Below are 19,230 nucleotides of genomic sequence, written 5' to 3' on the forward strand. Positions count from 1 at the left end.
TTGCTGATCCGCAGTGTCCAGACAGCAGACAGTGGGCTCTATCAGTGTTCACAGCACAAGGCTTCCACACGTGAGAAAACCCATCAGAAGTTGGTTCTGAACATACTCTGGTCAATATGTTCCTGTTTAATGCAGATGAGAGGTGCATTCAAGTCTGGTATCTCAAGTCCAAGTTCAACGTTTCTGGTTATTTTGTCCCATATATTTCCTGGATTGTGCTGCTGGGATGAAGCACTACCCTATCAAGACCCCTGTCTGAATAGATAACCATGCCCTCTTAAAATACAAGCAAAGCATTTCAATAAGCAAGCAGGCCATCCCACAAGTGCATGACACCTCAGAATGGTACTTACTGTGTGGGAATGCAGAACGGTACTTACTGTGTGGGATTGCAGAATGGTACTTATTGTGTGGGAATGCAGAATGGTACTGTGTGGGAATGCAGAATGGTACTTTCTGTGTGGGAATGCAGAATGGTACTTATTGTGTGGGGAATGCAGAATGGTACTGTGTGGGAATGCAGAATGGTACTTGCTGTGTGGGAATGCAGAATGACTGGGGTGGTGCAGCTGCTGCCTGGATGACCTCACAGCTCAGACCCTCCTGCTTGTTTGCACATCTTGGCAGCCTCGCCTTGAACAGGTTCCCCTCTTCAGATACAAATGACTTTAATGAGCTCTCTCTCTTTCTCTCTCTCTCTCTCTCCCTCCCTCCCTCCCTCTCTCTCTCTCTCTCTCTCTCAGAGAGAGAGAGAGCATCCCAGAATGCGTTCTCCATTTACAATCAAGGTGAAACAATTGGGTGGGGTGTTTGCTCTTCGTTATAAACGGATTACTGAAACAGTGACTGCAATGTGATTGAATTGGTCACACCAAGATATTCAGAGAGTAGGTAAAACTAGGTAATAAACCTGCATTGGTTTTTATCATTTTGATATGCACTGTAGGTGTATGAACTGTGATTAAATGTGTTTGTTTTCCAGGGAGTGCTGACCGGATCTTAACCTTGCAGGCAGGATCCAACGCCACCCTGACTTGCTCCTTGACCTGTGGGTTTGTATGTCCATCACCCAGGTTGCTTTGGAGCAACAGTAATGGAAACAGCCTGCAGGGTGGCGCTAGAGAGGGTTTTCTGATCCGCTCGAACATCACCAGCTCCCAGCTGTTTGTCACGGGCCTCCAGAGCTCTGAGCGGATCAGGTGCAGTGTGGAGGAGGAGGGGAAGCAGAGAGTCTACCTGCAGTATCTCATTCAATTACCAGGTGATATTAATGTTATTATGAACCGAATACATTTTTGAGTATGAACACAATTTTTGAATGTGTTTTTAGCTTCTGTTTTGGACTGGCTCTCTCGGGCTGCTTGGAAATGATGTAGCTGTTTCAAATAATTTCAAATAATTTTTAAATTTTTAAATAATCTGTTCATTACATAGGCACCAAATGTGCAGTTTTGGAAGAAACACATGTTACAGCAACTGCTACTACACTAGATTAAAGAAATCTCTGTTAGCAAGTCTTGCACTTCCTGGGTCTTTCACCTGGAGAGTGAAAGTGTCCCCACCCCTTCACTGGCTTCTTCACTGGTAATAACCAATCAGCTGCTACCCCTATTTACTGACATGCTTTCAGCCTGTAACATGATTTGACCCAGAAGACACTACTTTTAGCAAGGCAAGGGAAGCACACTGAGAACTTAGTGTAGTACCAGATGTCTGTTTTAAAATGAAAAGAAAGGTTTGTGTAACACGTCTTTCTTTTAAAACTGCACATTTGAGACCAATGGAAATGCACATTGTCTACGATGTATGGAAATACTTTGTGAGATGCAATCACTTTAAAGCGAGTTTCCAGACTCTAAAGTCCCGCTAGTGCCTCTTCCTGCAGGATAATGATTTCTTTACTCTCTTGCTTTGATCCAACAGGTTCATGGTTTTATGATGTAGGACGTCAACATTTTTCACTTCAATTTTTCAATAAAACCACAAAAGAACAGAATAGTAGGGAAAGTGCTTGTACAGACCTCCCCATTATTTCACATTGAAAACAATGAATGAGTGAAAGACCTCAATACAGAACATGTAGGACTTTAACCATTCACTGTCAGCATGGCCTACAGTGAACTAACCAAATCAGTGCATTAATAACCCATTAGGTTTCATTTGAGGACAGGATACTCTGTCATTTTTGAAGCTTTTTTAACCTGTTATTTTAGTTTTCTCTTTAACTATATTGTTATGATAACTTATTCTATTTTTGTTAACCGCAAAAGATAAGTCTAAAAGTAATTGTTGATTATGCAAATAAAGCCTTTCAGATATTTTTATTGCGCCTCAATATAAAATAAGAAACTGAAGCCTAATGATCCATTTCTTGGTGTTTTCTTATCTACAGTGATGATAAAGCTCAATTTTCTATGTGTTGAGCTCCTTAGCTGGTGTGACATTCCACTGGTCTGATTACTGCCAATAAATAGAATGCAACAGTTTGTAGCCAAAACAAAGGATTTACGTATTTTTTTCTGTGACGAGATATTGATTTAGAATGTAGCAAATCACATAAATAGCGCTTGTGTTCTAATATTTTAGGTACTTAATGGCCAAGGTGAAATATCCAGGGCGCAGTTTATTATCAGTCAAACTTAATACTTTTTTCCCCCAAATAAACACCCACTTTACTGACAATACAGGCAAATACAGGCAAACAGCTGCAGATCTGCCAACACTTTTCACTAACAACACTTTGAAACATATTTAAAAATGGATTAAAAAAAATGATTGGGAAATAAATCATTTCCAAGTAGTTTAATTGCACTAATTCTTTTTCTTTCAGTGTCCGTCTCTAAAGTGGAATTGATAATCAGAGTCTTCATCTTCTGTGCTGTTCTCATAATCCCCGCTATCATCAGAGCTGTTGTATACGTCAAGAGAAGCAAGCGAGCAGCAGAGGAAGTGACGTCAGAGATAGATCTCACGCCAGTCAGGGGACTTCCTGTCGGCCCTGGAATCACTGCCACATTGTAGGCTCTCCCTTATATAGGTTCACCACAATTTGCCTTGTTTTTCAATATGCTTTACCATACCTAGCTCTTCTTTACAATGCTTCCCTATGCTTTACCATGCTTTCACTGTGCTTTATTACACTTTGATACAGCTATGGCCAATAGTTTTGCATTACCTATTTTTGAATTGAGACACAATAATAACAAATTAAAAATGATAAAGATTATTTAAGTATTTTATTTAACAACATGTAATCAAATAAACTACAAGATTTTCTTCAGCATTATTGCTCAGAGATTGTCAGCTTACCTATTAAAGAACTGCTTCATTGACACTTCAATACAAAAAGCGGGCATTCCAGGTTTCCCAGGTTGCTTAGAACACATCAATGTGATCTGGCAACAAATTCAATCAGCTAAAAAGGAGAGGAAGGAGCTCCATGTGACATTCCTGGATTTGGCTAATGCATATGGTTCAGTGCCACATGAACTACTTTGGGCAGCATTTGATTTTTTCAGTGTACCGATGACAATAACAAATTTAGTGAAAGCCTATTTTGGAGATTTGCAATTCAGTTTTTCAACTTCAGAATTCAGCACTACATGGCAATGCCTAGAGGTTGGAATAATGGCAGGATGCACCATTTCTCCACTGGCTTTTACCATGGCAATGGAAGTAATCATTAGGGCATCAAAATGGGTAGTAGGAGGAGAGCGCTTGGCTTCTGGAATGCGACTACCACCAATTCGAGCATATATGGATGACATGACAACCATGACTACAACAGTAGCCTGCACTAATCGATTATTGGGCAAATTAACCAATAACATTGAATGGGCACGAATGCAATTCAAGCCCACTAAATCAAGGAGCATCTCTATAATTAAAGGCAAAGTAGTAGATAAAACATTCTTCATTAATGGTGAGGCAATACCAACAGTGTCTGAGAAGCCAGTGAAGAGTCTTGGGAGATGGTACGACGGGGATCTAAAGGACACAGTTCGTGTGGGAGAAGTTAGACAACAAGCAGTGGAAGGGTTGAAGAGCATAGACAGCTGCGCTCTACCAGGTAAACTAAAACTCTGGTGCTTTCAGTTTGGTCTACTGCCGAGGTTGCTGTGGCCACTGACTGTGTACGAGGTTTCTTTGACAACAGTAGAGAAGCTGGAAGATTTAATCAGTTCATACATCAGGAAGTGGTTGGGAGTTCCACGCTGCCTCAGCAGAGTGGGACTTTATGGTAAAGGAATACTGCAGCTACCAGTCTCTGCTCTAACCGAGGAGTTTAAGTGCGCCAAGGTCAGACTGGAAATGACATTAGTAGAGTCACGCGATAAATGCGTAAGGGAGGCAGCACCTGTGTTGAAAACTGGAAGAAAGTGGGCGGCAAAGAAAGCTGTGGAAGATGCAAAGGCTGCCCTTCGAATTGGTGATATCATGGGGCAAGTTCAGCATGGAAGAGGGGGTCTTGGTTTCAGTTCAACTCCTCCTACATGGCACAAGGCGGCCCCAGCTCAAAGGAGGAAGCTGGTAGTCAACGAGGTGCAAAAGCAGGAGGAGAGGATGAGGTGTATAAAGGCCATTTCCCAGGCCAAACAGGGAGAATGGATGAGATGGGAGAGTGTGGAACAACGCAAGATTGGCTGGCAAGACCTATGGTCAATGGAACAGAGCAGGATCAGTTTCCTCATCAGGTCAACATATGATGTTCTCCCATCACCACAGAACCTAAACCTCTGGGTAGGAGAGGATCCCTCATGTCCTTTGTGTTCATCACCTGCAACATTAAGGCACATTTTGACAGGATGTAAGGTGGCTCTTAGCCAAGGACGGTTTACTTGGCGCCATGACCAGGTGCTGCGATGTTTGGCCTTAGCATTGGAAGACAAGCGTAACAAGACCAATAAGTTGCCACCTGTTCCATCAAAACATTACACACAAAAGACAACATTCCTCCGCCCAGGAGAGCAACCACCAAGAAAAGGTGTTAAAACCAATCCTCGCCCAGGACAACTGGAAGCTGCTAGAGACTGGAATATGCTGGCAGATGTTGGTCAACGGCTTATTTTTCCACCTGAGATTGCCACCACTAACCTTCGACCAGATATTGTCTTGTGGTCTGGATCAGCACGCCTTGTTCACCTGGTAGAGTTAACAGTGCCATGGGAGGATGCTGTAGATGAGGCGTATGAGAGGAAGAAACTGCGGTATGCTCAACTAGCCACTGAAGCGGAACAGCGAGGATGGAGAGTTCGGGTTTACCCAGTGGAAGTGGGTTGTCGAGGATTTGTGGCACACTCTACAACCCGGTTTCTCAGAGACGTCGGATTCAGTGGCCAAGAGTTGCGTCGCACAGTGAAGAACTTATCTGAAGCAGCAGAGAGGAGCAGCAACTGGCTGTGGTTGAGACGGAAAGATTCTGGCTGGGGACAGGTAAGTAAGCTGGGCTGAGTTGAGTGGGGGACGGAGGGGGGTGATGCTGGGACGCCAGAATCACCGTCGAGCCCTCTTGAGGTGTCGTGGGCTAGTCGACGAAACACTGAGGATGGAAGGTGCCCACTTGAAAACCCCAGAGATGTACCCTACTTAGCTCAATCCAGACGGTTGTCATGCTGATGCGCTGGGGAGGCCGCACTTTGGTTGATCCCCGGAGCCAGCATCGCAGCCGTTGTGTGTGCTGATGCGCCAGGGAGGCAAAATAAGCTGATCCCTGGAGCCAGCATTACACTTCAGCCATTAACACCAGACAGAAGGATATCTACATCATCATATGGAAGGAAACGTAAATGGATGGAGACGCATATGGATCACATTAGTTTACTGTAAAGCTACGTCTTAGTTGGTGCTTATCTTGGCGAGAGCCGAGTTCAAATCAGCATGAAGTTTTAACATCTACTCTCGTGTAATGGAAATCAAAATGATATTGCAAAAGTCATCAAGTATATGGAAAACTACAAAGCGGTATGTAATTCAATATGTTAACGTGACATTATTCAGCAGGTTCATTAGTTAATTCTATAGGATGATGCAAAACGTTTGGCCATAGCTGTTGGCTTTTACTATGAGAAACTTTTATAAGGGTTGTAACACCTGAAAAATTTGATTGAGAAGATCTTTACACTGGATAAGGTTTGGTGTATTGCTGTCCTCAGAACTATAGAGTGTTCTGACTAGCTACTGTATAACTGTATTACTGCTGCTGACATTCATTTGTTCTTCTGGGACTGAAACTATTTAGTTCATAATGAAATACATTTCAGGTTTTGTTGCAATTAGAGAAATAAACAACCAAAAGACAGTTCAAATTCAGATCAAATCATTATTTTATTTTTATATCAGCAAAACATACAGAATATCAATATATTCAGAAATACAAAATAAAAATTGACAGAAGACTCACTCGGTACATAACGTAGTTTCTATTTTGTTTAGTTAAATATGATTACAGTTTGCCTATTCACTACATTCATTCACAGAGTAGCATTAGGTGCAATCTGCATCATCAGAAACCAGGCCCTGTTGGCTGTCCAGTTTGGGTATATTCCCTAGAGGCAGGTAGTTTCAGCTGCAGGCAGGCAGGCTGGCACACAAGCTTCCTCCCTCCCTCTTCGTGTCACTCTAATAATGTTCTCTAAACAGACACACTCCTGCGACTACCTGCAGCAGCAGGGGGGTAAGAATGCCCGCTCTGCTGTAGCTCAATGAAGCAACACAAAAGTGCAAACAAGGAAAATAAAAGTTTTCTTTTGATTTTGTTATACTGGTGCTGATGACAATATCCAGAACCCAACTACAGACACACCTTCTTAAATATGTAAAAACTAATTTAACAAGTTAAAACGTTTTAAATACTACTGAAATATGTAAGCATTATTTAAATGTATAAAACCTACTTTAATATTATAGTTTTTTTTTTAAAAGGCAAAAAGCAGAAATTAGAAAAATATTAAATAAGACCCTTTCACCCTCTCTACTTCCCTCTTAACAATACATCCTATATGATGCTGCCCAAGGTTTAAAATCCATGTTCTTCTATCTTATTATCCCCAGCAATAAGATCACTGGCCCATTTCCTTATGTTGAAGATCTTTTGGTCCATTGCTTGTGATTCATACTTCAATTTGTAATATGTAGATATTTAAAAGAAAACGTTAATAATAATAATAATACTAATACTAATACTAATAATAATAATAATAATAATAATAATAATAATAATAATAATAATTTAAACCAAGTTGCTGCTGCTTCCTGGTAGCTGATCAGTCCTTGTATTGCAGTTCAAACTCTCTCCAATGGTCCAGCCTCAATCAGAACCAGGGACCTACAGCACAGGTACCAGGATGCAGCAGTTTATCTACAGCCTGGCATTTTAAATAGCTGCATATCCTGAACTATAAGAAAAACAAGTAAACAGCAGCTTCTGAAAAGACTCCTCAATGCTGATTGTAAGGAAGTGAGGAGGGGAATCATATTAATGTTGTACTGTACAATGAAGACCATAAGACAAGCATTGTGCACTGAAGCCTGTGCAACAGTATAATGCTTCCCCATCTCACAATCAGCCTCAATAAGTCTTTCATAATTAATTATTGCCCCTTTAAGATTGCTACACATTATCATCATCTATAGAACTTGCATTGCTTTGTTTTGCTTTATTGTTCACACATGCCACGTTTATACAACAAAATTTAGACTCAGATATTTCTATAACGTTTTTGGAAATCGCTTTTTTTTAGACTTAAGTGACTTTATACTATAGAATGTTTGAGAAGCAGTGCTATAAAACCTTTTAGTTTGTGTTTTTAACCTTTGAAACAGATAAAGGGGAGCTTTTCATAGCAGCACAGATCATTCCACTCAGCCCCCCCATCCTCCCCCAGCACCATCTCCCCGCAGTGCTCATAGTAAGGATTGTTGGGCTCCCCAGGGGCCCAGTTAGTGTAGTTTAGGGGGGCCCTCTTATCCTTACCAGCAACCCAGTACCATTTATCATACACCACGGTTCTGTGCAGGCCGATCCAGAATCGCGACGCAGTGCTGTTCCTGACGAGCTCCGACACTCTGTTCTGTGCAGCCAGGCTTGTGAGGCTCACTAGGTCAGTGTAGTGATCTCTGCAGTACTGCCAAGCCTCCGGCCAGACCATACTGTCAGAGATCAGGTGGAGCTCCTCAGGGACTGGAGTGCCTGGTAAAAAGATATAACAATGATAATAATAAATAAAACTAATAATGAATACAGTCACTAATACAGCCCATCCAAATGCAGTTTTGTTGGAATCCTGCTTCAGTCTGCATTTCATTATGAGAGCTGTGTGGTTCAGATTATTGGTCGGTTTAGGCTACTAGGGTCTGGTTTCACTGCACCCTACGACACGGTACCCACCTGTTACTGCGGGTGAAGTGCCAGGGAGCCAGGAGCTGGAGTGCCATGGGGAGCTGGCTCGAGGAGAGGTGCCGCCCATCGTGGAAGGCTGCTGGGATTGTTCTCCTCCATCTGGTGTTTGGGAAGCGGCTGGCTGGGTGGTTGGAGAGCTCTGAGAGTCAGACTGAACAGTGGTGGTGTCCTGTGGATCTGTGGAAATGATCACATAGAAAGAATCAACCAACCTCTTAATTACCGCACTGTGCTGTGCATTGTGTAGTTACTACTGACAGGATGTGGGGTCCTAATACCTTCTCAAGGAGTGTGAATATGATCCTATCACTCCGGGTTTTACCTCTTTACATTCTATTCCAGTAAGATATGGAATTGATTTTAAGATCCTACTCGACCTATGAGGCATTACATGGTCTTGCTGCATTATACAAGTTATTTTTTCCATATATCCCTGACCGTACACCAGCCATATGACTCTGTACCCACCCGCTGCTGCAGGAGGAGAGGGGCTGGCCATCGTGGAAGGATGCTGGGATTGTTGTTCTCCATCTTCTGTTTGGGAAGAGTCAAACTGAACAGTGGTGGTGTCCTGTAGATCTGAGGGAAAAAAATCACATACCTCATAATAGGATAATAAGCAGGTAAGAATTGAAACATTCTGAGCAGGTAGCTGATCTAAAGCGCCTCTATAACTCAGAAGTGACTTGCCTTTGTAGCAGATGAACTTGTTGTTGTCACTGCAGTTGTTCATCTGCCATGCCCCAAAATTCCAATCAGAGGTCTTGAGCGTCACACAGTCTGAAGTGCTCCATGTCTCTCCCCAGTTGCTGTAGCTGAAAGTTTCCCCGTTTCCCCAGCCCCAAGACCCACCGTCCCTCCTCAGTCCTATCCAGTAGTCGGTATTGGAAGTGGTTTTGTTCATCAGCTGTTCGATATCCAGGAGCACGTCTTGGCTTGTGATGCTCACCAGGTCTGTGTACAGAGATCTGCAGTGTTCTCTGGCTTCGTCCGCATTCTTCACTGAGTGAACCAGGAAGTACTCCCTCTGACCGCACAGCGCAGAAGGTCCTGCAGAGAAACACAGTGTTAAGGACTGTATTTATTATTATTATTATTATTATTATTATTATTATTATTATTATTATTATTATTATTATTATTATTATTATTATTATTCACTTAAAATAAATCAATCAACCAGTTAGGGATTTGTCACAATCATAGGTCATCTTATTCTGTGTAAAGATGTCATACCATGCACTGAGCAATTCTGAAGTAAAACCATGCTTTTTAATGTGCAATAGTGGTTCCTGTGTACAAGTTTAGTTTTTGTGATTTATAACAGAAGTAATACTAGCAGTATACACACTACGTATAACAGTGCATTTTATTTTAAATGTACATTTAGTTTTTTTCTTAGTATCAATACACTAAATGTACTGATCGTTCCATCCAGATATTTCCATGACGCGTTTCCATCACGTCCCTGCATTCTACTTCAAGTGGTCACTAAAGGACTGTTTGAAAGAATCAATTTTTTGAACATTGTGATGTTAAACTAAAGGACTGTAATCATCATAAATCTATGGAAATATCAAAATAACTAGCAAGCTGGCTACTCTTTTCAGAAAGCCATTCTCCTTACCTGCCAAACAGACGAAGCTGATAGGGTAATCACAAGGCCCAGTTAGCCACACTCCACTGGGATTCATAGCTACACACTCTCCAACAGCAGGTGGTTCCTGACTCGCCCAATTGTTGTATTGAAAGGCCTCACCAGTTGACCATTTCCAAGGCCAGTGTACTGTGTTTCTGCGCAGACCCAGCAAAAAACAGTAATCTGAGACCCGGGAAATCAGTGCCTTAACTGCCTGCATTTCCTCTTCACTGCGAACACTAACCAGATCAATGAAATTACTTTGACAGTGTTGGCGAGCTTGGTCCCAGGTCATTACATCTCTGACGACGTGGTATCTTCTTTGAGGGCAGCAGACTGAGAGACTCACCATCAATGCGCAGGCTACAACAACAAAAACAAAACAGGAGTCAAAATCTTCAGACCACTGGATAATAAAACGGGCCGCGCTTTAGTGACAGGATCCATTCAGGCAATAAAGCATCTAAAACGTGCTGTAAAAGAGGTCCTGATTTAAAACAGACTGAATGGTGCAACAGTTTGCAGCCTGAGAGATGTATTCTGTTGTGTAGCTCTTCTAAATCAATAATACTTTCTTACACAACTAGGAGAATGGCCCTGAATATCAAAAGTGCCTTCCGACAGTCTGAAACTCACTGTATCTGTTTGTTTAAACCCAACTCTTATCCTGAACGTTGTTTCCATCATAAAATGAAACACTTTTCTGCTGTTTTGGAATGGGTGCAATTTGCATAAAAGTGGCAGAAAAACTATTCAGTATTTAAATTAAAAACATGTATGTTAATGATGCAAATTACAGTTTTTACATCATTCCAGGATTTCAATCAGTGGACAGACTGAAAGGTAGCAAAGGCAGAGAAAAACAAAACAGCGTGTGTTTCACGAGATAAGGAGAAAGAAGAGAAGATACATTTAATAGAACAATAAAGCAAGTACATCAGGACACAGAGAAAAAAGCTCCTATTTTAGAGAGCTTCTATTTTAATGTAGCCTAATTGTTTTAATGTATACTGTATTAAATTATAGTTTCGGTTATGAAGGATATTTTATGCCAAAATGAAAAATAATTTAATACATTAATTAATGCATACATAAATATAGAAATAAATATTAAGACATTTTATTATTTATGTATGTATTTATTTGTTTTTATATATTTTTCATTTTGGCATAGCAGCCACGTTATCCCTTTCATTCTCTAAAATCGCAGCAATCTCTAGCAGCACATTGGGCTCCATCGCTGAAGTAGTCAGAGTCACGGCAACCACATCAGAGCCTTCTTTAGACAGAGCCTGTTTGAAATAGGATCCCATCTCAATCAGGATTCTTTGAAACAGGTGGAACCACTTATTCAATCAGAAAATATTCAATCTGACCACCTCAACCCTTTTGATTTGACGGGGGATGTTAATTAGGTAAACACTTAATTTGCATAACATTTTTCATATTGTCGGAATTGGGATTTTGCAACTGTTCCCATCCTAACTGGCCATTTTTTATTTTTGCTTGGAACAAGAAAAACAAAAGCCCTCCCCGACGGTCGTAACAGCGTTGATATTCAGGACCAATCAGTCTATTAAATGTGATCATCTGAATGATAGTGATGAGTACATCACAGTGAAACTCACCGGACACGATGAGGAAAGCCAGGCTGCACATTGCTGTTGTCTCTGATGAGCTCCGTCACTCAGGATTGTATTTCCTAAAGGACAGTAAGAATAACCCATGATGCAGTGCCCATCGATACCGCGTCTAACGACATTGTGCCGGAGACAGAAGTCCAAATACATGAATGTTTGTTTCATGTGCATCAATGATCAATATAGTAATTGATTCCATAGCAGAGTCGAGGTGCAGCGGCCAAAAGGGCACCCTTCTTTACTGTGACTACGAATACATCTAATGATCAATGATAATTACAAGATAATAATCTCTCTTAAAATAACCAATACAAAATAAATACGAAAATGATTAAACAATAACAAAAACAACAACAATACTACTACTAATAATAATAATATTCACAGGAAAAAAAAAGTTTATATAAATTAATACAAAATGAATATTCTTCTCATTCAACAGTGCATCCTTTTTTATGTGAACATAAAAAGCACAATTATTATTATTATTATTATTATTATTATTATTATTACACAGTGTAACAAATTTTTGTTTTTTTTTGGTTCCTGGGTAGTAAGTGTTATTTCCTAATTGCTTATGCCTCAGAAGTATAGAAAATGGCTATTATTCCCCACAAACTTTGCTTTTGTGACCAGGACATTGATATTTTGAAATTTACCTATTTTCCAGAACATTCCAGATAGATTCAGCGCTGAGTAAACTTGGAGTAACTTCTAGAACTTTCTAGAACTTTCCAGTAATATAAATAGTAGTATAAATACAGGGGCCTTAAGCCCAACAGTTCAGTTTAGTTTCAGCTGCCTAAGTGGATACATATCTGCATTTTTCTGAGATGGCATCAAGGTCATAGGAGACTTCAAAATGGTGGCATTCCTGATGGGTCTCCAAGGCGGTTTTACCAGGTTTCCCTGCTATCTTTGCCTTTGGGACAGCAGGGACACCAAGGCGCACTACCACAGGCGGGACTGGCCACAGCGGACCGAGTTCTCTGTGGGGAGGAACAACGTCAAGAGGGAGCCACTGGTGGACCCCCGGAAGGTGCTGATGCCACCACTGCACATCAAATTGGGCCTTATGAAACCATTTGTCAGAGCTCTAGATAAGGAGTCGGCAGCCTTCAAGTACCTTCAAGACTTCTTCCCTAAGCTGTCTGAGGCAAAGGTCAAAGCTGGTGTCTTCGTCGGACCACAGATAAAGAAGATCCTGGAGTGCAATGAATTCCCCAAGAAGCTCACTAGTAAAGAGAAAGCGGCTTGGAACAGCTTTGTCGCAGTGGTTTGGGGCTTCCTGGGCAATCACAAGGCCGAAAACTATGTGGAGCTGGTTGAGACTCTGGTGAAGAACTACTGCACAATGGGCTGTAGGATGTCCCTCAAAGTCCATATCCTTGATGCTCATCTTGATAAATTCATGGGAGCGTACTCGGCGAGCGCTTCCACCAGGATATACTGGACTTTGAATGCCGCTACCAAGGACAGTATAAGGAGAACATAATGGGAGACTACATTTGGGGGCTGATTCGTGAAAGTGATTTACAGTATAATCGTAAATCCCGAAAAACTACTCACTTCTAAATCTTTTGTAGTCATTTTTGTATTACTTTAGTATAAATACATCTTAATTTGGATTCATATGTTGTGTTTTTCTGACTTTATGTGAACGAAAAGACACAAATTCGCCCGTTTTCTCATTGGAAATAGGTAAATTTCAAAATATCACTGTCCTGGTCACAAAAGCAAAGTTTGTGGGGAATAATAGCCATTTTCTATACTTTTGAGGCATAAGCAATTAGGAAATAACACTTACTACCCAGGAACAAAAAATGTGTTACATAGTGTTATTATTATTATTATTACTATGTCCCAAATCAAAAATACATAAAAGCTTGAACAGAATAAGCACAAATAATAATAATTATACAAAAATATTCCCAGTCAAAATCTACATTAGACAAGTTTGTTTACAGAACATAATAAAAATCACAACTATTAATAATAGTGTTGGGTTATTTTGAGGTACGCATTAAAATGTGGTACACTGTGTATTGCACTTGACATAGCATGTGCAAATTTAGCTCAGAAAACAAGGAAACGCCCGTCTGAAAGGGGTACGTACCATGTACTTATTTTGGCCCTTAAAGTTCTTTTTAATATATACTCTTTTCACAATTCAGCAAATGTATGTGACTTTAACTGACGAGCAACACTTTGGGTTATCTAACATTGTAAACATATACGATTTCGTTGGTCAACTGCAGTTTGTCTTGTTCATAGTGATTTGTGCAGTAGCCAATCACAGATTGACAGCGTACCATTTTCTGACGTTACACGGGTCAAGTTTTGGTATGCGTACTTTCTGGTCCTACACCGGTAATAATTATAATACTAATAATCATTATTAAAATACAGCACATCCATGTGCAAGTTTATGCGAACATGTTAAATGTCTGCTTTTCTATTTGTGTTCCTCCAGTTTCTTCAAAACAGTAACCAGTAAAGAAACTCAACCAAATCTAGAGAAAGGACGATTTATAAAGTACAAAGAAACAGCATCACTCACCATCCGAATAAGTTTAAATAAAAATAACAACAATTAAAAAAAAAATCCCAATCAAAATATACATCATATTCAAGTGTGTTTATGTGAACATAATAAAAACCATGAATATTAACAATACCGGTGAAAATAAAACCACATCCAAATCCAAGCTTATGTGAACATGTTAAATGCTTGAATTTTTATTTGCGTTCCCTACTTGTTCTCAAAATAACATCCAATATAGAAATTCAAATACTTAAACCCATTTGAGATATTGGAGTCTGTCCAATAGATCATCCAATGTGATTGAAATCAGTCAATGGCAGGTTATCAATCAAAATCTAGCCTACTAACCCCTAAATCTACCCCCTACCCCTAAACCTAATGTCTACAACTAACCTAATCTCTAACCCTAAACCTAATCTCAACCTCTAAATCTAACTGTGTTACTATTAAACTAATTTTTACTATTATTTCAAAACCGGTTTTTAGCGCCCTCTGGCGGCTACTACATCCGACGTCCATTAAAGCGCTTCATCCTTACCAGCCCTACCTGTTGTGAGGCTTGGTAACGTCCCATTCAATCGACTGATCTCAAACAGATCGGTAGCAGAGATGCAAATACCGGCGCTGTGTGATGCGTCCTTGATTTATGACAGTAAATGACAACCGCGTCACTCACTCAAGCAGTGTCTTCAATGTAGTTTTACCATTATAAAAAATAATAATAATTTTTAAAAAATCTCAAAAACTGTATTTATTTGTACTGGAAAAGCAATGTATTCGTTGTTACATAACTATCCTTGCTTCATATTGAAAACCTAATACAAAATTCTAAAGTCAAATGAAATATCGGTTAACTGCGGGTTAACCACACACAGTGAAATCACACGCAGCACACAACACCAAAAAACAAAACGAAACAAAACTAACCACAGCAAAACAAGCTCATCCAAACAAACATAAACAAACTAAAGTATATAAATATGCTATACACATATTAGAATGTGTTTAAAATCGCTTTCGTGTTTGAATTTCTTAAAGATTTGATTTAAAGTGCATTGTCTTTATTTCAGAAACAAACAACATATACTAATATTACGAAGCAAAAATGAGTTTGTCAGGAATTATCCATCAATTTACTATTTTTAAAACTGTTTTTATATTACTCAAGATAATCTTAACATTTTTAATAGAGTATGGTATAACTATGATATCCAAAGCATTAAGCTAAAGTTTAAATAAAAAAGCATAAACATGGCGTCAGACATTTCTGCAGTTACGATGTTCTGCGATATAGAGTAATAAGAGATTATATTGAGAGGTTTCCTTACCAGCTAGTCCAAGAGCTCCCAAGGTGTTCTCCTCTCCACTGTCGATGGTGAAAGTGACAATATGACATCATCTCGCTTTCCATATTGAGAATGGACAGGAGGCAGGAGGCAGGAGACACGCCCTCTGGCTTGTGACAGGCACGCATTATCATCACAGTCACAGGCTTATACACAGACACCAGTGTATATGCCTATGACTGTGATAGATTATATATATATATATATATATATATATATATATATATATATATATAAAAGACTACACATTCACAGCTCTTTTATGTGTGAACAATCAATGCAACAGGAAACACCTGATCAATTAGAAACACCTGTGAGCCAAATGTCCCAATACTTATGCTCACATAAAATAGGGGGATGGAACTCTGAAAGTGCTGTTATTCTTAGTTGGTAAAACATATATGTGTTGAAACAGCCAGAAATAAAAGGTGACATTCTGTACTTTTGCCTCATATTCATCTTTTAATCATATTTTCATATTGCTTGAGTGTACAGCAAAAATTGCAATTTTGACTTCACTGTCCCAATACTTATGAAGGGCACTGTATATAGATTCTTTGTTAAGACTGGAACCCAGGCCTCCAGAGAAAGGAGAAAGGCTTGTTTAGTGCAGCAGTGGTGAATCTCAACGGACTCCATGAACCACCAGCAATAAAACGAGCAAGAGGACAATAAAACGAGCAAGAGGACAATAAAGTCCAATTATTGTTATCTGGCTTTAAGCCAGTGGTGGCCAATACATTAAGACAGCAATGAGAACAAAACCAACTTAACAGAATAGAATGGAAACTTACCATTCAAAACAAAAGGAAGTCCTGAAAGCTGGTGTATATTGTGTGACATTTCTGTCCAATAAAAAACACCCATAACAGTCACATGGAAGCTTTTAATTCATTAAAATTAAAGAAATGTCTAAGTCAAGTTGACAGACGTGTCCCCTTTTTGCATGTTTATTTGTTGAGGCTTGTTCTGATTTTCACCATTGTCCATGGATTGTCCGTGACAGTGCATTAAAATAAACCCACAGCACCACTCAGCCTCCCCCGGATTGTCCACTTTATATCTGTCTGGGGTCCCAGTATTTGTGAAAGGTGAAAGGCTGGTCTAGTGCATTAACATTAACCCACTACCTACCCAGACCTCCCTGATAGGAACCCCTGCCACCAGCCAAAGATAAAAGGTTAGTGCATTAACATTAACAAGGTGAAAGGCTAGTCAAGTGCATTAATATTGACAAGTAGCACCACCCAGCCCCCAGCACCTGGGCCCAGGCTTTGGGGAGGGGGCCAGCCCCCAGCCCCAGCCCCCAGCCCCAGCCCCCAGCCCTGAGTCTGTTTCTTTTTTTCTTTTAGCCCAATTTAATGACTAAATGTAAAAAATATGTAGGCACCGTCTAATCTACTGGGATCAGAAAAATAAACCGTAGCAAGGTAGTATTGGTGGACTGTCAATCAAAACACAAATTCACAAATCAGAGCCAACAGATTGTCTATCTGGAGGCGGGACACAGAGCGTGCGCTCTGGCAATAGGTCAGTGTTCAGGTCATGTGATTGCTCTGCTGGCAGATGTGATACTAACATTGGTAATGCTAAAAATTCAGTATTTAAAAAAAAATGCATGCTTTTGGGATATTAATTTGTTAAGTGTGTTCATAAAATGTTGTTTTTGCTTATGAGTTGTATTGAAAGCATTTGTACTGTGGGCTAAGTATGGAGATGCAGACATGTGTTTTTTTTTTTCATAGTAACGTTTGTACTAATATTAAGAATCCAACTGATGCTGGTGGTCTATTTTACAGTATTGCACCAAGGCCCAGTAAATCCTAGCGTCAGCACTGACTCCAGGTAAAGGTGAAAGGCTGGTCTAGTGCATTAACATGAGCCCACTGCACCACCTAGCCCTCCTGTTTGGAACACAGTCAAAGATATAAGGCTTGTGCATTAACACTAACAAGGTGAAAGGCTAGTCTAGTGCATTGATATTAACAAGTAGCACCACCCAGCCCCCAACACAGGCCTCCAGAGAAAAAGTAAAAGGTTATTCTAGTGCATTAACTAAATCCACTATGCGAACTAGCCCCCCCCCCCCCCCCCCCCCTCCCCCCCCCCCCCCCAGCCAGCCAGCCAGCCAGCCAGCCAGGTGAAAGGCAGGACACCAGATTTGATTTGCAAACATGTCATATTTCCAGACTCTTTTGCATTATCACATTTGAATCAAAGGCGCTGCACAGCAGACCAATCCAAGCTCGTTCTTTTTTTTCTATGCTCAGGGAATAGCAAAAACTTTAACCCTTTGTACCCAGGATCCTCAAAAGCTTGCAGACTGAAACTATTTATTTGTAGACATTTATTATAATTGGATTTAAGCTGTAGATGAATGTACAGTCGTAGAGAAAAGTATTGGCACACTACACTTATTATACCATAATTCAAGGTAACAGAATTATGTTACTGGAACCAACTACCCAGTAATGTTGTTGAAGCTGACACCCTGGGATCCTTCAAGAAGCTGCTTGATGAGATTCTGGGATCAATAAGCTACTAACAACCAAATGAGCAAGATGGTCCGAATGGCCTCCTCTCATTTGTAAACTTTCTTATGTTCTTTCTTATGTTCTTATGACAAGCATTTAGTAAACTTTAACCACATTTTAATAAAACAAAAGCAAAATACACAATTTCTAGTAATTTAACCAATAATCTTAATTAAAAAAAAAAACATATTTCCATATTTCTTTCAGCTGAAACAGTAGATGGCTGTATTCATTCAATCCTCAATCACATCAATGTCTTCAGTCATATAACAAATGTTATATGTCTCATCAGACCAGATCATTTTGTTGAAGAATGTTTCAGATCCCTGTTCATAGTTCTTGGCATAGTTCAGATGGTTTGTTTTATGAATTTTATTTCAAAGTGGTTTGCAGCTCTGAGGTCTACGTGCATACAGCTCTGCTGTGTTCAGGTGTCTTTGTATAGTTATTTCATGCAATGTTATGCCTGATGCTTTGTGTCAGTCTGCTGTGAGCTTCTTTGTCTTGAGCATCATCTGCTGTGCTTCCAAAACTTTCATCCTTATCCAGGGCAACTTAAAATTGTTAGAAGATACCACATTATTTTTACATACAATTACCCATTTCTACAGCTGGGGTTTTACTGGAACAATCTAGGTAAAGTACCTTGCTCAAGGGTACAGCAGCAGTCTCCCCACTGGGGATTGAACCCACGACCCTCCGGTCAAGAGTCCAGAGCCCTAACCACTACTCCACATTGCTGCCCTAATGTGTAGCAGTGTGTGCCTTATAAACTTTTGCCCAATATTTCTAAGAGTGGAAACGCGTGCGGATTCTACATAATTCAGAAAAATTTTAAAAAGTATTTCTTAAGGCCCCAGTTGTAGCATTCAAAAGAGAAGCTAATTTAGATGATATTTTAGTTCACAGTAAACATAAAAGAATAATTGACAAAATAGGTTCTACGAACATGTGCACCAGTCGATGTAAAGTGTGTAAATACATGGACAAAAGTAAAAATATAATTAAATATAAGAACACCACATATCCACTAAAAACTAATACCTACTGTAAAAATAGCAATGTCGTTTATGGAATAGCCTGTGAAAAATGTGATGAAATCAAATATGTTGGAGAGACTGGAACTAC

The 19,230-nt window shown here is 39.9% G+C and overlaps 2 protein-coding genes across 2 annotated transcripts; both read right to left on the bottom strand.

Annotated features, from left to right (window-relative positions):
• Window positions 1-7,211: 7,211 nt before the first annotated feature.
• On the bottom strand, window positions 7,212-8,973 carry LOC131707081 (macrophage mannose receptor 1-like). Its single transcript, XM_059009199.1, has 3 exons — window positions 8,867-8,973; window positions 8,387-8,575; window positions 7,212-8,188 (listed from the first exon to the last, which is right to left on the bottom strand). Exons 1-3 carry the CDS (start codon window positions 8,895-8,897, stop codon window positions 7,806-7,808), a joined length of 603 nt encoding a protein of 200 aa, XP_058865182.1. The 5' UTR covers window positions 8,898-8,973; the 3' UTR covers window positions 7,212-7,805.
• LOC131706900 (lithostathine-1-like) lies at window positions 8,947-15,700 on the bottom strand. The gene is made up of 5 exons (XM_059008844.1): window positions 15,551-15,700; window positions 11,666-11,739; window positions 10,026-10,400; window positions 9,089-9,448; window positions 8,947-8,969 (listed from the first exon to the last, which is right to left on the bottom strand). The coding sequence occupies exons 2-5, from the start codon at window positions 11,694-11,696 to the stop codon at window positions 8,947-8,949; spliced, it is 789 nt and encodes a 262-aa protein (XP_058864827.1). The 5' UTR covers window positions 11,697-11,739; window positions 15,551-15,700.
• Window positions 15,701-19,230: the final 3,530 nt, after the last annotated feature.

Source organism: Acipenser ruthenus, chromosome 38 (assembly GCF_902713425.1).
Source record: "Acipenser ruthenus chromosome 38, fAciRut3.2 maternal haplotype, whole genome shotgun sequence".
NCBI classification, from domain to species: domain Eukaryota; kingdom Metazoa; phylum Chordata; class Actinopteri; order Acipenseriformes; family Acipenseridae; genus Acipenser; species Acipenser ruthenus.

What these genes read in the sequence shown, in the direction of transcription:
- LOC131706900 (XM_059008844.1), bottom strand. Translation starts at nt 11,696, where the DNA reads ATGTGCAGCCTGGCTTTCCTCATCGTGTCCG. An exon ending in CAGCTTCGTCTGTTTGGCAG is followed by an intron (nt 9,449 to 10,025) that starts GTAAGGAGAATG and finishes GTTTCTCTGCAG; the next exon opens with GACCTTCTGCGCTGTGCGGT. An exon ending in CAAGTTCATCTGCTACAAAG is followed by an intron (nt 8,970 to 9,088) that starts GCAAGTCACTTC and finishes TCAGATCTACAG; the next exon opens with GACACCACCACTGTTCAGTT.
- LOC131707081 (XM_059009199.1), bottom strand. Translation starts at nt 8,897, where the DNA reads ATGGCCAGCCCCTCTCCTCCTGCAGCAGCGG. An exon ending in CTCTCCTCCTGCAGCAGCGG is followed by an intron (nt 8,576 to 8,866) that starts GTGGGTACAGAG and finishes TCATTTCCACAG; the next exon opens with ATCCACAGGACACCACCACT. An exon ending in CACTTCACCCGCAGTAACAG is followed by an intron (nt 8,189 to 8,386) that starts GTGGGTACCGTG and finishes TCTTTTTACCAG; the next exon opens with GCACTCCAGTCCCTGAGGAG.